Here is a 16,353-nt window from a genome sequence, read left to right as displayed (position 1 = left end):
TGCATCGTAAGGTTTGACGCCTGGTCAGTGACCAACATCTACCTCATACATGCATGAGTTGTCAGATGCCTAAGATTCCTTGTTTTACAATCTTCAGTTGTTTTTAAATGGTTTCCAGCTTGGCACTAGAAGATTATTGTATTGTTAAGACCTCAGGTTTGTTAGCTATGAAAAATAAAAATTGCTTAAAAAATTGTAATTATGTTTGGCCTTTCATCTTACTGAATCTTCGTTTCTTTCTCCTGGTCTGACATCTGTCTCTTTGTGCATGTGTATTCTGAAGGGTTTATGTTCATCAGTCTAGGCAACCAGCACATTCTCTAACAACGCAGACCCATGTGTGTGCTGTGACATGAGGAAAGACTTTTGTATTTCTGTCAGGTTACATTGATAAGTAGGAACAGGTACTACTTTATCTGTAGGTCGTGTGTGCAACGGTCCGAAAATGAAAGGAATTTTTTTATACACCCTGCTTTAAGGTATGTAATGTGTAATTTTGATGTTGAATCCCTGTACTTTAATATGTAAAAACAAGAAAACAAAAAAGTCAGACATTACAGTTAGCCAAGAAGTTTTATGGGTGATGTGTAATGTTATCAGAATTTCAGTAAAATGGTTGGGAATAGGATGGCATTTGACATTGAAATTGCAGTGTTAACTCATTCAAGTTACAGTGTACAAATGATAAATGAAGAGCTTGTCAGCCATGCTGAAACATTACTTTTGTTAATTAAGCTCATGGCCTGGCAGGTGGAAATTATTTTTTGTGTAGTATTTTCTGATCATACCTTAATGTGCAGTCACAACTTATTGGTGGCCTCATCTTTCTTCTTCAGAGATTCACTTATTGCACAGCATTGCCCATTTCTAACCATGGTCTCAGAAGCTAATCTTCCCAACTAGTTTGTCATGATAGTTGGCACACTTCCTTGGCAGGGTTATATGGCTAGATGAACTCCTCTTCTGAAAAGTACTAAGCTCAAGTTTCCTTCTTGGGTAAGCGTTATAACCTGTCAAGACTTGGGAGGTTATGATCCTTTTTTTGTGGCTTATGAAGAGGAAGGAAGAGTGGCCTGTAAGGTCATTCTTATGGAGTCACCCTCCCATGGTAGTTCAAAGGCTGGAGAAAACAAGAGGGTAGACCATGGGGTTAGTGTTCCAGCATTGTAAGAAAAGATAATTACTGAAAATTGGTTAAAAATTTAATAAGTCTGGTGTTAGTAACCCTAGCTGACAATGAGGCATAAGAGCCCTCACATCACCTGAAAATGTTGCTTGCTCAAGGTGTGTAACAGTATGACTAATTAAGGACCATAGTTGCTTTGCTTATGAAGTTATTTATCACACTAGTTGCTTTGCTTATGAAGTTATTTATCACACTTTTCCCCTACCAGTTCTCAGGCAGAAGTGCCCACCCAACCATACCTTATTTGCAAGATTTAAAGCTTGGTAAGTGTTTAATATGAATGTGGAGAAATAAGTTCTTGAGAATGAAGCTATGCATGAGGAAACTTGAGAGTGAAGCACCTCACTCTGGGGTTATATGTTACTTAAGGAACATAGCTGATCCATCTGGATTTATAAATAGTTTATTTCTTAAATTTTTAGATAGGCAGCTCTTCAAGTTCTGAAGGATTGGCTCTGGTAAGGAATTTGTTGATACAGAAATTAAGTATTTTCAGTTTTAGGTGCACTGGTTTAGTGAAACCAATCTCTGATTGTAATGTGATTTTTGTGTGAATTTTTACACTGCTTAAAAATGTTACTGATTCTTGTTTAACCATTTCTGTAATCCGTATAGAATGTTTTAAGAGTGGAAGATTTAGCTAACTGTTGAGTAATGGTTCAGGATTATCCATAGTGTTCTTGTGGAAGGGGTGTACGTATTTATGAGTGATTTCGGCTATGGCGTTTACTGTGTTGCATTGTAGTTTTAAGGGTGGGACATATTATATTAGGCATAAATATTCTATGATGGCTTGATATTCTTCCTTCTATCAAGAACCTTAATATCTTTTTTTAAATTTAATACATTACTATTTAACAAAGCTTAATGAAGTCTTAAAAAGATTTCATAATTATTAAAGCAGGGGTCGCTTATCAATACGTATAATAGTAAGTACTAAATGCGTATGGTGGTGGCACAGAAATCAACTTGGACAAATCATGTACTGACTTTATTAAGTGTTTAACAATACTTCCATTCAGGATGTAAGTGAGGTCTGCATGAGTACGGGCATACAACTATGCCGTTTGCATGATTGATTTCTTCTTCCTTTGAAGGGTCTATGTGGTACGAATTATTCTTCTGCTTTTGAGGCACTTTTGGCTCCCTCTTGAAGGCTTTCGTTATGTGTGAAAGACTACCCGTTTGCTTCTTGTGCACCGACTTTGATTCTCCTTCTTGATTGTGGCTTCCCTCTTGTCTGTTCACTGTTGCAGCTGGAAGAATTGGGTTTGAGTCGTGTTTTGCAGAGACAACATTGGAACTCTTTACCGTTTTGTTTGATAGAAAGGGCTTTTTGCTATTTTTTACTGTCCTTTTTTTGAGTTCACTTTGCCCACCTGTCTTTGGTTCTAACATTTCTGGCTGCCGATCGGGTGTGGGCATTCCTACCCACTGGCCCGGTTGCCTCTGGCTCGGAAAGGGGACAGATTCGATGCTCTTTTGGCAAGTGATGCTGTCGTGCGTCATTACATCGTGGCCCATCAGAGGTAACAAGGTATCCTGGAAAAGAGAATCAGAGGTAACAGGGTATCCTGGAAAAGAGAATTTGAATGTTTAGCACGGTATTGTCACATTTTATCATTTATTCAGTTTTTTTTTAATGGAATTTTGATCCACTTGAATGCCTTGGATATAGTGCAAGATATGCCAGGTATGTACCTTTCAACTGTGGTTAAATACAGAGTAACCTTGTTTATTTGGTCTAGTTTTGAGGAGTTCACATCTGAATATATCAGATGATTGGATTTCATGAATGTTTTTGACTCATGAATTAGTACAGGATAGGTTAATTGAAACAGCCAACCCAAACTATAATTGATTCTTCAAGGGTTATAAAATATGCTAAAAATTTTTAGAAATACAAAATACTAAGTATATTTCGTAGTTTTTACCAAAATAAAGTACGTAATGTGCCGAACATAGCTCAAGTTTAGGCACTTGAAACCTAACCTTTCAGCATTGAAGTAAACATTTATTGTTTGATAAACAAAATTATCTATCATTAAGTAACTAAGAATCATTGTAGGCTATTTTATGAAGCAGTTGCAGTTGTCACAATTTATTTCTTTGTCTCATAAACATTTCTAGAGCTGCCATGAAATAACAAGATGAACCCAAGAACATTAACTATTTCCATCTCTTTCCATTTCCCACTTCCTTCACAGCTGTAAAAATTTATGACAGTTGGATAGTTCTAATTAGTTATGGTAATGTTTAGTTTAATTGTTTACAGTTCAATAAATAAACTAAAACACGGGCTCATGGTACAAACAATCAAGTAAAGCAAATTACCCTTATTAATGATACATTACCACTATCTATGTACAGTATGTGTAGTGTACTTTAGCCCAATTTATATATGGTATTGTAAGCTTGCACGTATACAGTTTATATTTAAGCATATTTTCACAGGTTTCTTCATACATAATCATTGCTTAAATTCTTTTATCAAGAAAAGAACTGGAAAATTCTCTAAGCACAGATGACTAATTCCTGAGTCTTTTGGTTTTCAACCTGAGCATTAAATTTTTTTATTCAAATTAATGATAATTGATTACATGTGTTATTATGTTGTCTGGACATTATACATGGACTGGATCTTTCAAAATACAAATTTACATTGGTAAAATTTCTGTTCTGAATGACTTTAAATTTTTTCTTCATACAGAAGCAGGAAATTATTTGTATGTGTGCTTCAAGTGATCATATCAGTAGGGTAAAGTACCTAGTTAAAAATTTCAGAATTTACCTCTTCAGTAAGGTCCTGGAATCAGTTATGCCTCGTATTCTCATTTGGGATCTTACATTGTAGAAAAAATTGAACTTACTTCTAGGACTGTCTCTTCATCACTGACAGTGTGAACCTCGGATGTCAGCTTGCGCCGAATGCGACTCAGTCGCCTTAGACCCCAAGATGTCTTCCCTCCAAGTAGGCCCGATCCAAGGGCTGCATTTGCATGGCTGGTGTGGTCTTTCATAACATGCCAGCACTTAAGAATAAAAGAGATATACAGTTGTGCTTTAGTCAGTTTTAAGGGTGAAGGTTATTATTAGATTCACTTAATATGTACCAAGATTGTCTCATAAAGCTTTGATATATTTTTCCATTATTGTGCTTACACTAATCATACATGCTTTATTTGGTGTTAGCCATACAATTCCTGTTTATGTAGAAGTATTATAGTAAGGTTTAAGAGCAGTAGTTAAGGGAACAAGTCCTGCTGTACTGTATTTAGTAAAGTTATGAACCTTGTCAGAATTTATGAACTGCGTGACAGCATGTGCTTCCCGTTCTAATATAGCCTGGTCCTGGTAGCGCACCAACCATACAGAGATTAAAGGGTCCCCCAGTACTGCCCATCGCCATCCTGTTCTTCCTGTTTGAGAGATTATTACTATTATATATCAGAAGTAACAGATATTAATTCTGATTGTGGAGTTCAGTCCATGTAGTAGACTATGTTTGTTACACAGAAAAATGAATATTTATATACATTTTGTTTTATTATAGGTAAAGCAAAAAGAAGGACAGCAAGAAGACATAGGTTAAAATATTAGATGGTATTGATAAATCAATTAACAGCAATTGCAGTTTACACGAGCATTACTGGAAATATTGTGTTAGTTGTATAGTCAAACAACTCTATATTTATAAAGAAGGGAGAATAGGCAAATAGAAATGTATGTAAGTAACGTATATGGGCAGGTGCTGTATAAAAGTAATATAGTCATAGATATGCAGTACACATTACTTCACAGAAGCTGTGGAGTTCCCGCAAAGCTTTTGTTTGTAAAATTCCCTCCCTACTGTATTCATCTTTTACTTTCAGATAAGGACTTATAGCTCGCCCACTTTGCTTCCCAAATATAATTTCAACTGCACCTTGCTGAACGCTGGCATCTAGCGGTTTTGACATGCCCCTGACATCACAAAGATCAAGGTTGGGATTGCTGCAGACAAGGGCACAAAGGTCAGGGTGGCTGTGGTTGGCGGACGGAGTGTAGATCCTCACTTGCCACCCTTTGTATACACTCTGAAAAGAGGTGGTCTTCAATTTATCCAGGTAATTATCATTTTCATTTTTCAAATAAAATTTTAGCTTTTTGTGAATATGATTATTATATTATCTTAGACAGTAGTCCTTAACAACTCCTAATATTATCATTATTATTATCACAGCTGTCGTCATAATTTGTAAAATAGATTATGTATTACATACTAAACTGACAGCATTTCCAAAAAGGTAATATTTGCTGTTCCAAATACTAATTTTTTTTATACTAAGCCCTCCACTTTACCATATTAAATTTGCTTTTCCTTACATTGACCTGTTGAACAGTGCGGTTCAGGGCTGCCAACTCTTTCGGAGTCACATGATCGATGGACAGTGAGACTACGTGCTGGCGTGGTCCTTTAAGGGTGGCCTGGTCGGAGCAATGGGAATGTCCAAAGTATTCCTTTGTGTAGGCCAGGTAAGAGTTGGCATCTGTAGCTATGAAGTCTGTGCACCTGTGAAATATTGATGGTAATTTGATAACAATGGGGGCAGTAAAACTGCCAATAAATCTCATCAGCTTTTTTTAATAGGCCTAATAGTATTTTTTTACACTTTTTTTAATGCCATTGAGAGCAATAATGTGCTTCTACCATTACTACCACTATACCTATAACTATAACTTACAATAATACTGGTGCTTTAGTTGTTAATAACTAAGATAGTGTGTACACATGTATTTTTCTAGCATTGCAGGTAGTATGTGGGTGATAAATTTTACATTTAACTTCAGCCATGTCTTTAACCAGAAAAAGCAAAGCAGCCTAATATACTTAGTGATTATAAGTATGGTGCTGTTGTAAAATTACCATAATTTATGATGGGATAATAATAAACTCTCCTCTCTTTTAAGGTTTCTGTTGAGAAAAAACACCTGGATATCTCTTCACAAAGACTGCAGTTTAGAGGGCATCAGTTATAGGTCTAAACCAGAAAGACTTTTCAAGCTGTGTGTTACGTGAGTACCTATTTATGATTTTATTTTTAGGTTATTTGGCTCTGTTATTGACAGTTTATCTAATCTCCAGCCTTATGCCTATTTTTAGATGCAGTGTGTTTTTTATTCTGGAAACTTGAATAGAGAACTGTCAATGGAATACATGAGAGATTGCTGAGCTACCTATATGGAAGTGAAGTTGGAGGTTGGAAGTGATCGGCAGAAAGAAAAAATATAATTTTATCTGGACTGAATTGTTTCTGTAATTCATCTCATAGTAGTACACCAGGTTGAAAGGCTGAGAAATGAAGACACGGAAAGGTGTGGTAAAAAAGTTGTAGATGTGAAGGAAGGAATCAGGATATATGGATGTAGCTGGCCTCTTGGAAACACCTTCCAAAAGGCCTTTAGTATGATTGGTTGGTGGAAAATGCATAAAATTGGGAAGTTTTGTAGGGGAGGGGTCGGAGCAAGTGATAAAAAAAATGTTGGCTGATCTGAGTGGCACTATTGATCTAGTTTGTAGTTGTATGAAATCACTTTAAGTTCTAAAAGTATTTCGTTCAGGGTTGACTTGGGTTTTAGAGGGGAAAGGCATGGCCATTATCCTTGTTTCATTTGAGTCAGGGGCTGGGTTCAGTTCCCAAATGGTAATAAGGCTTATGGCGTTACATTATTTACATAGTATATGGGCTCCCAGCTTAATCTAAGACAGACTTACAGACATACATAATTTACAGTATTTCATGACGAATCAGTTAATTATCACACCACTTTCTTTCTCTGTCAGTGTTATTCTCATAATCCCAAATTTTTATTCATTAACATTAGTATCTTCTGCATCAACAAAATTAGGCCATGTTCGCAGTTTGATATTTATATTTACATCTGTGTTGATACTGATAAAGAGTAATAAAGTACTGCACACAGAGAGAAAGTTTTTAAAATGGCAAAAAAGAAGGAAATGCTCACGTATCATGCAGCACCAGAAGTTTTCTTGTGCAGTTACATGTTGGGTGAGACAACTGTAGGGGCCTCCATGAGGCACAACCGTCTACTTCGACGGGAGGAGGTGGGCAGTGACGTTTCCTACAGATGGGAGGAGAACTTAATGACATTTTCATTACATACTCAGTTTTCGGGTCTTTTTTTTCATGCTGTCTTTTGTGATTGTTTGTAATTATCAGGAATAACTTCTGATGGAGTCTGAAATAATGATAGGAATCGGAAATTACACATTACAATGTTATTTGACTTACCTGTTATCATAAGGTGATGTCAAGAGGTAGCCCAGGGTATCCCAGATTGCTAGCAGTGCAAGGCAGAGCAGACACAGTCCACACCAAACTATCCCTCGCCACCGCCTCCACCAGCTGCTGCTGCATGCCCTTCTGAAATGTCATATCAAGCTCATTTTCACTGTCCTTGGGTCAAGCCAGTGTCACGTGTATGATTTCTTCAAAAGATCTTGGCATTTTGTGATGATACGCTTACAAGAAAGGGACAAAATTACTTCTCTTCTATTACTGAAAATGGGTACTTTTCTTCCTTCAGGGAGCCAATCACACTAGATAGTTGAGTAATGCATACAATTAATACTATCCATTACCTAAACTTGTTTATCAGTTTGAATGCTATGCTTAGTGGACAGTTGCTAATTTCATCTCACTTGGTAGCCTATAGCACTAAATGATTTCACAGACTCCATATTATATTTTTGTGCAACTTTTTATATGGCATATGCTCACGTAATCCTCTGTTGCTTACAGATTCAAGCACAGAAGCAAGTAAATCCATCTGTATACACACATACACACAAATAAGAAATGACAAAAAAATAACCGTAATTCCAAGTTTCACTGGTTGACAGCTCATAAGTGAATGAGAAGACACAATCAACTTGTCAGCCAAAATGACTGTGAACCATCTGCAACTAGATGATAAATTCAGCTACTATAGATTTCACAAGGAGCAAATTTCTGTTATTCTGTTATTTTCATGGTAATTACCGTATTATTTCAGGGGTCACGATGATTCCTGTTGCTTAGTAAAATCCCATAGTACTGCGTAGTGTAAAGAATGATTAGCCGCATTGGAGGGCATTGGTTTCTCAGTTATGCAGTATGTATATGTATATCTACAGTGGATCCCTGTATTCGCGGCGGATGCGTACCAGATTCCCCCCCCCCCCCCTTGAATAACTAAAATCTGTGAATACTTAGAACCACTATAAAACACTTAAAACCTCCTAATTTGTTAGTTCAAACTCAAGAAAAACCCACTAAAAACGCTTATACCTGGTTTTTCTATAGTTTTATAACAAAAAGTGCATTTAATAATGATACAAATATGAAAATTCAGTCATTTGCAGATATTTATCATAGAAAAATACAGCAAATATGTGAATTTCCAGCGAATAATGGGTATATAAGGTCCATAGAGAAATCTGCGAATCACGAGTCAGCGAATATCTTCTCACGAAGAATTTGAGAAGATAAGAGGGCATTGTAGCTATTACAATTACATACGTATGTACGTATCTGATAAAAATGACCAGTAGCATCTATATTATATTTATATATATACGTATATATAAATCTGTTACCCATCTCTGAACCATTTGCCAGCGAAGGGTATTTAATATTAGGTATGTGTGAAACCCGAAGCATTAAAGCAAACTGATAACACACTCAATCTCTCTCTCTCTCTCTCTCTCTCTAAGCGATCACCGGCATTGCCTCCGCTCTCTCTCTCTCTCTCTCTCTCTCGACTCGCAACCTCTCTCTCTCCATTCTAACAGGTCATCAAATGAGAGTCATGCATTACAAAAATATAATATTTATTTAACAATGGAAAGATGATAATTCAAGTCTAATAGACTAACTAGCTCAGTTGAACCTCCAGTAATTAAATGTCTTAATCAGTAATTAGTCACACCAATTAGCTCTCCTCCATACGGGACTCTCTGTCCCCCCTCGCTAGAATCGCCTGTTACAAAGACACGAGAACATACTCGTAAGCACACACAATTGTAAAGACAAAGACAAGGATTAAACATTTTTACAAAAATGTCAAACAGACAACAAGCCATCCCTTTGGCTAAAGTAAGGTAACACTTACCCATTACAGGCCAGAATATCACTCACAGAAGTAAATAAACTTTCGCAGAGCTATCCCGGCATCTTGCTTTTCTCACACAGACCTCTCTGAAAGTCTCCCCATAGACTTGGCTAAAGATGCCATTATGAATAGATATAAGTTCGTACATGTACACATGAACTCACACATCGTGAACGCCCCATGTAGCTGGTTGCAGCCAGTTTCCAAAGGCACTTGAACAAGACCCCATGAACTGACAAACGTTGACCCGCTTAACTATGCACCTTTGTATCACGCCATCCCAGAAATGATTTATCAGCTTTCTCAGGTCATTGCTTCGTCTCTGTTCTGCGCAAAGTCACAGCAAATCACATTGGCATATTAAATATATTATTAATTATAGCCCCTTCATCTGACATATATATACATATATATACATATATACACACACACACACACACATATATATATATATATATAGATATATATATATATATTATTAATGTATATATATATATATATATATATTTATATACTCTTATATATATATATATTATATATGTATTTATCTATATATATATATATAATATTATTATTATATATATATTATCTATATATATATATATCATAATATATATATGATATATATATAATATAATATATAATATATATCCTTTATATTATGCTATATATATATATATAATATATATTATAATTATTATATATATTATATATAGATATATATATATATATATATATATATATTATATATATATACTATTATTATATATGATATATATATATATTAATATAAAATTATATATTTATTATATAAATTTTTATAAATTTATTAATATATATATATATATATAATTATAATATAATATAATTTGCGTGTGTGTGTGTGTGTGTATGTTAAGGAAATTATTCCAAAACAGCATTAACTTAAAAGAACTTTGAGAAGGCACGAAAATGGGAAAAGAACGGATAATAATTGTTTAAGAAAAGGATCCTTTTACACAAGCCAAAAACCTCTGTCACCCAAAGTACCCAAAGATTAAGTGACTGGCAAGGATATTTCCCAGACCACTCCAAGAGGTTGGAACTCCGAAAACCCATCGTCACACCTCATTAACGCCCACACCAGCCTACTTCCCATGATTAATCGGCGTTCCCTTCGTGTGACAGCTCAGAGAGAGCCATCTGGCTTACGTTAGAAAGGAATTCTATCCCTTGTTCCAAAGAGGGAAAGTGTTAAACTCGAGAGCTCCTCCCATTCCCAAAGGTAGACCTATGGATTTCGACGAATCAAGAAGCAGAGCCAGATAGTGGGACACCCCAGAAAATGTGTCTCAGCATTTGACCTACGAGATTGACCCAGGGATACACCCCCAAAAAGCCAAGGCATCAAGCAGGAGGCGTTTCCTAATTTAGAGTCTACGAATCACTGTAGAAGAAATGACAGGAAGGCAGTTTTGTATAAAGTCTGTAGCCACTAAGACACAAGAAGTCTTTCAGAAGATGCCACACCCAGTCAAAATCGAAAAATCCAAAGGCAGTGCTAAGAAGATATCATCCTAATAAAAAGGCCAGACAGAGAGAGAGAAGGACAGAACAGAACAGAGAAGAGAAGGAACAAGTGGAGAAGGGGGGAGAAGAGTGAAGAACGGAAGAGTGGCGCAGCAGCAGAAACAGAGAAGAAGAAAGACACAGAGAAGCAGGAAAGAAGAATCCAGAGAAGAAGAATAAGCACAAAGTATGGTGTGCAAATCAATTAGTGACTAACGTAGTCAGTAAAATTCCCTCATGCCAAGACTCGTAATAGCAACAAAGTGCCTTTCAAAGAAATAAGTTTTATTAGTCCAAGAGCCCAGAAGGTGGAAAATTTATAAGAACCCCTAGCAAAGAATAAACGTATAAGGACACATCAATTTAATTTCTCCCAAAATTTAACCTTTTAGATAATTCCAGAGTGAGAACGTTCAGCAAGGTGTGATTAAAATGAGATCATTCTATTCCCTAAATTACAGCCTCCAAATCGGTGCACGTTACCTTAGGGCTGTGTGTGTGTAGTAACCACTACTGCCATATATATATATACACACATATATATATATATATATATATATATATATATATATAAAGATAAATGCCACGAAGGAAAAATAAACGAAGGAGTCTGCGAGATCTTTCGGCTGACAAGCCCTTTACTGAAGCAGCTACTGACAAAAATACGAGGAAAGACAATACAAGAAGGTTCGTATAACTGACAGATAGGGATTATAAAAGGATTAGTGCCTAGAATCCGACACACCTGGAAGATAAGAAACCTTCCCAAACAAGCATAAACAAAGGGTGCAATTAAAGGTTTAAGACAATCATCTTAGATACAATCTCCAGACAATTAAAGGATTATAGGTGACAGCTATACGGAACCTGGTAGACAAAACCATATTCACAAAAAATGACAGACATACATTACAATAAAATTTTTTTAATAACTCTAAGGCAACTGATTTTTATTTAAGTCAGTAATTATATATTTGAGGTCATTCTTAAACATGTTACAGATACAAGGGTCTAAATGAAAAAGGCCACGACTAACATTGAAATTACAATGAAAAGTAAGTTGTATTAAAGCAGATTCTAAAAGATTTCGTGATAAGACATCTCTTGACCGTGCAATTACTGAACTGTCAATCCAATTAATTCGGTGGTTGTTTTCACTTAAATGAATAAATAATGCATTAGATTTTTGCCCAGTTTTTACAGAGTATTTATGCTGCTTAGCCTTACTTCTAAGCCCTTGCTCGACTGTCCGAGGTAGAATGAGGGACAATCCATACATGGAATTTTATATATTATGTTGTTGCTTTCTCTGGGCCATTTTTTATTAACATTCTTTTTAGTGTGTTATTATAGGAAGAAACAAGGTTGACATTAAAAGCTTTTAACAATGGTTTAATGGTTTCAAATCCGTTAAAATAAGGCAAACTGAGAATGTTCTTAGAATTTTCTTTCTGTGTGTTGTTTTCAGTATAAAACTTTTTGTGGGCTTTATTATAACAAATGTCTAATATATGTGAAGGATAGCATAAATCTTTCCCTATTTTTCTTATGTATTCAATTTCTTGATCCAAATATTGTGGACTGACAATTCGTAATGCTCGTAAAAACATAGAGGAAAAAATTGATATTTTTATATTAAGATGGTGGCCTGAGAAGAAATGAACATAAGTTAGTTGTTAGTCGGTTTCTTATAAATACTGAATTTACATTGAAATGGTTCTCTATGTATCAAAACGTCTAAGAAAGGGAGGCAATTGTCTTTTTCTAATTCTAGAGTAAACTTAATCGATGGTACCTGGTTATTTAAGTTAGAGAGTAAATCATTTACATCAATACCGACAGGAAGAACAGCTAAACAATCATCAACGTAACGATACCACTTTACAGGAATATGAATGATATTAGGTAAGTAGCGTTTTTCGAAGAATTCCATATACAGGTTTTGAGAGCAATGGTGATAAAGGATTTCCCATTGCCATGCCAAAAATTTGTTGATAAAATTCACCATTGAATATAAACTTACAATCACAAATGCACAAACTCGTGAGTGAAATAATGTGACTTATAGGTAGAGGTAATTCATGCTGAGTTAGTTCATTGCTAGATATTCTAAAATAGAGTCTATAGGGACTTTAGTAAAAAGAGAACATACGTCAAAACTAACGAATCTATCAGTAGGGCAAAGAGCAATTTTGTATAATTTATCAACTAAATCTAGAGAATTATATATATGAGAATCGGAGATGGTTCCAAGTAACGGGGACAAGATCTTAGTGATATATTTCGAGAGTTTATATGAAATTGAACCAACAGTACTGATAATAGGCCGCATAGGGTTATTTTCTTTGTGCGTTTGACTAATCCATATAAGTAAGGTAGCGAAGGAGAATTGACTGACAATTTGCCTAGTAGTTCTGTTTTATCTTTAAGGATACTTTTCACTATGCTATTGAAGTTTTTTATGACTTGATCAAGAGGATTTTTTGTTAGTTTTTTATAAGTCACATCATCATCCAGTAGGGCTTGCATACGTGATATGTAGTCAAGCTTATCTAAATTTACTATTACTATTTGACTTATCAGCTTTTGTGATGTGGATAGTATTGTCCTTTTTAAGATCGGTCAAACTTTTCTTATAGCGAGCAGGGAAGTTACTTTCATGCTTAACATTGGCAGCTCCGTAAACAATACCTTTAATCATGTCGACATGATTTTGAGGAAGATCACAATATTTTTCAAATTTACTTAGGGATGACCCAATCATTAGAGCCGAAGGTCTACTTGTTGCAAAGAAAGATAAACCATATCCAAGCGCACTCACAACATTTTCACTTATTTGTTTACTAGATAAGTTAACAACACAATCTTGACGTGCACAATTAGTCCAATCACTGCTATCAATAAGATTTTTTAGTTTTTAGTTTTCTGTCGAGTTTCCTTTTCAGGGCATCTGTAGTCCTACGTAGTTTTTCGTAAATTTCCCGTCGCAGCGAGTCCTTCCAATCAGCCGGGATAGAATGATTGAAAGAGATCCTTGTTCTTTCCAGTTCCTTGAATTTTTCTTTCTCTTCTTGCTTGGCGGCTGCTATGTGCTGTTTCAACATCATGGCACTAAATTCATTGAATGGGTGATTGTCATATCTTCTTAGACGGCGTGGCAGCAAGGATTTAGGGAGCACTTGTTCAGAAAGGCACTTCTTCAGGAACTTAAGACGAATTCTGGTTGAATGTGCAGCCACAAGAGACTTGGAGAAGGTAGTGACAACACATCTCAAAAGAGGAAACAGGATAGCGAAAGTAAACGTGGCCCTCATTATGTATAACAGAATCATGAGGGCCACGTTTACTTTCGCTATCCTGTTTCCTCTTTTGAGATGTGTTGTCACTACCTTCTCCAAGTCTCTTGTGGCTGCACATTCAACCAGAATTCGTCTTAAGTTCCTGAAGAAGTGCCTTTCTGAACAAGTGCTCCCTAAATCCTTGCTGCCACGCCGTCTAAGAAGATATGACAATCACCCATTCAATGAATTTAGTGCCATGATGTTGAAACAGCACATAGCAGCCGCCAAGCAAGAAGAGAAAGAAAAATTCAAGGAACTGGAAAGAACAAGGATCTCTTTCAATCATTCTATCCCGGCTGATTGGAAGGACTCGCTGCGACGGGAAATTTACGAAAAACTACGTAGGACTACAGATGCCCTGAAAAGGAAACTCGACAGAAAACTAAAAAATCTTATTGATAGCAGTGATTGGACTAATTGTGCACGTCAAGATTGTGTTGTTAACTTATCTAGTAAACAAATAAGTGAAAATGTTGTGAGTGCGCTTGGATATGGTTTATCTTTCTTTGCAACAAGTAGACCTTCGGCTCTAATGATTGGGTCATCCCTAAGTAAATTTGAAAAATATTGTGATCTTCCTCAAAATCATGTCGACATGATTAAAGGTATTGTTTACGGAGCTGCCAATGTTAAGCATGAAAGTAACTTCCCTGCTCGCTATAAGAAAAGTTTGACCGATCTTAAAAAGGACAATACTATCCACATCACAAAAGCTGATAAGTCAAATAGTATAGTAATTTTAGATAAAGCTGACTACATATCACGTATGCAAGCCCTACTGGATGATGATGTGACTTATAAAAAACTAACAAAAAATCCTCTTGATCAAGTCATAAAAAACTTCAATAGCATAGTGAAAAGTATCCTTAAAGATAAAACAGAACTACTAGGCAAATTGTCAGTCAATTCTCCTTCGCTACCTTACTTATATGGATTAGTCAAAACGCACAAAGAAAATAACCCTATGCGGCCTATTATCAGTACTGTTGGTTCAATTTCATATAAACTCTCGAAATATATCACTAAGATCTTGTCCCCGTTACTTGGAACCATCTCCGATTCTCATATATATAATTCTCTAGATTTAGTTGATAAATTATACAAAATTGCTCTTTGCCCTACTGATAGATTCGTTAGTTTTGACGTATGTTCTCTTTTTACTAAAGTCCCTATAGACTCTATTTTAGAATATCTTAGCAATGAACTAACTCAGCATGAATTACCTCTACCTATAAGTCACATTATTTCACTCACGAGTTTGTGCATTTGTGATTGTAAGTTTATATTCAATGGTGAATTTTATCAACAAATTTTTGGCATGGCAATGGGAAATCCTTTATCACCATTGCTCTCAAACCTGTATATGGAATTCTTCGAAAAACGCTACTTACCTAATATCATTCATATTCCTGTAAAGTGGTATCGTTACGTTGATGATTGTTTAGCTGTTCTTCCTGTCGGTATTGATGTAAATGATTTACTCTCTAACTTAAATAACCAGTACCATCGATTAAGTTTACTCTAGAATTAGAAAAAGACAATTGCCTCCCTTTCTTAGACGTTTTGATACATAGAGAACCATTTCAATGTAAATTCAGTATTTATAGGAACCGACTAACAACTTAACTTATGTTCATTTCTTCTCAGGCCACCATCTTAATATAAAAATATCAATTTTTTCCTCTATGTTTTTACGAGCATTACGAATTGTCAGTCCACAATATTTGGATCAAGAAATTGAATACATAAGAAAAATAGGGAAAGATTTATGCTATCCTTCACATATATTAGACATTTGTTATAATAAAGCCCACAAAATTTTTATACTGAAAACAACACACAGAAAGAAAATTCTAAGAAACATTCTCAGTTTGCCTTATTTTAACGGATTTGAAACCATTAAACCATTGTTAAAAGCTTTTAATGTCAACCTTGTTTCTTCCTATAATAACACACTAAAAAGAATGTTAATAAAAAATGGCCCCAGAGAAAGCAACAACATAATATATAAAATTCCATGTATGGATTGTCCCTCATTCTACCTCGGACAGTCGAGCAAGGGCTTAGAAGTAGGCTAAGCCAGCATAAATACTCTGTAAAAACTGGGCAAAAATCTAATGCATT

At 35.4% G+C, this 16,353-nt stretch overlaps 1 protein-coding gene across 1 annotated transcript in view; it reads right to left on the bottom strand.

The window, feature by feature from the left end:
* Positions 1 to 2,160: 2,160 nt before the first annotated feature.
* LOC135205083 (uncharacterized) overlaps positions 2,161 to 16,353 on the bottom strand; it is a 17,440-nt gene continuing 3,247 nt past the window's right edge. Inside the window, exons 2-8 of the mRNA XM_064235380.1 lie at positions 7,480 to 7,611; positions 7,193 to 7,309; positions 5,552 to 5,738; positions 5,112 to 5,262; positions 4,478 to 4,605; positions 4,057 to 4,218; positions 2,161 to 2,728 (exon numbers count right to left, since the gene is read on the bottom strand). Of these exons, the coding sequence (XP_064091450.1) occupies positions 2,189 to 2,728; positions 4,057 to 4,218; positions 4,478 to 4,605; positions 5,112 to 5,262; positions 5,552 to 5,738; positions 7,193 to 7,309; positions 7,480 to 7,611 (1,417 nt within the window). The 3' untranslated portion in view covers positions 2,161 to 2,188. The remainder of the gene's footprint in view (positions 2,729 to 4,056; positions 4,219 to 4,477; positions 4,606 to 5,111; positions 5,263 to 5,551; positions 5,739 to 7,192; positions 7,310 to 7,479; positions 7,612 to 16,353) is intronic.

Source organism: Macrobrachium nipponense, chromosome 24, assembly GCF_015104395.2.
Source record: "Macrobrachium nipponense isolate FS-2020 chromosome 24, ASM1510439v2, whole genome shotgun sequence".
Taxonomy (NCBI): domain Eukaryota; kingdom Metazoa; phylum Arthropoda; class Malacostraca; order Decapoda; family Palaemonidae; genus Macrobrachium; species Macrobrachium nipponense.
The sequence above is the reverse complement of the archived record's forward strand: the minus strand, read 5'-3'. Positions and strand labels throughout refer to the sequence as shown.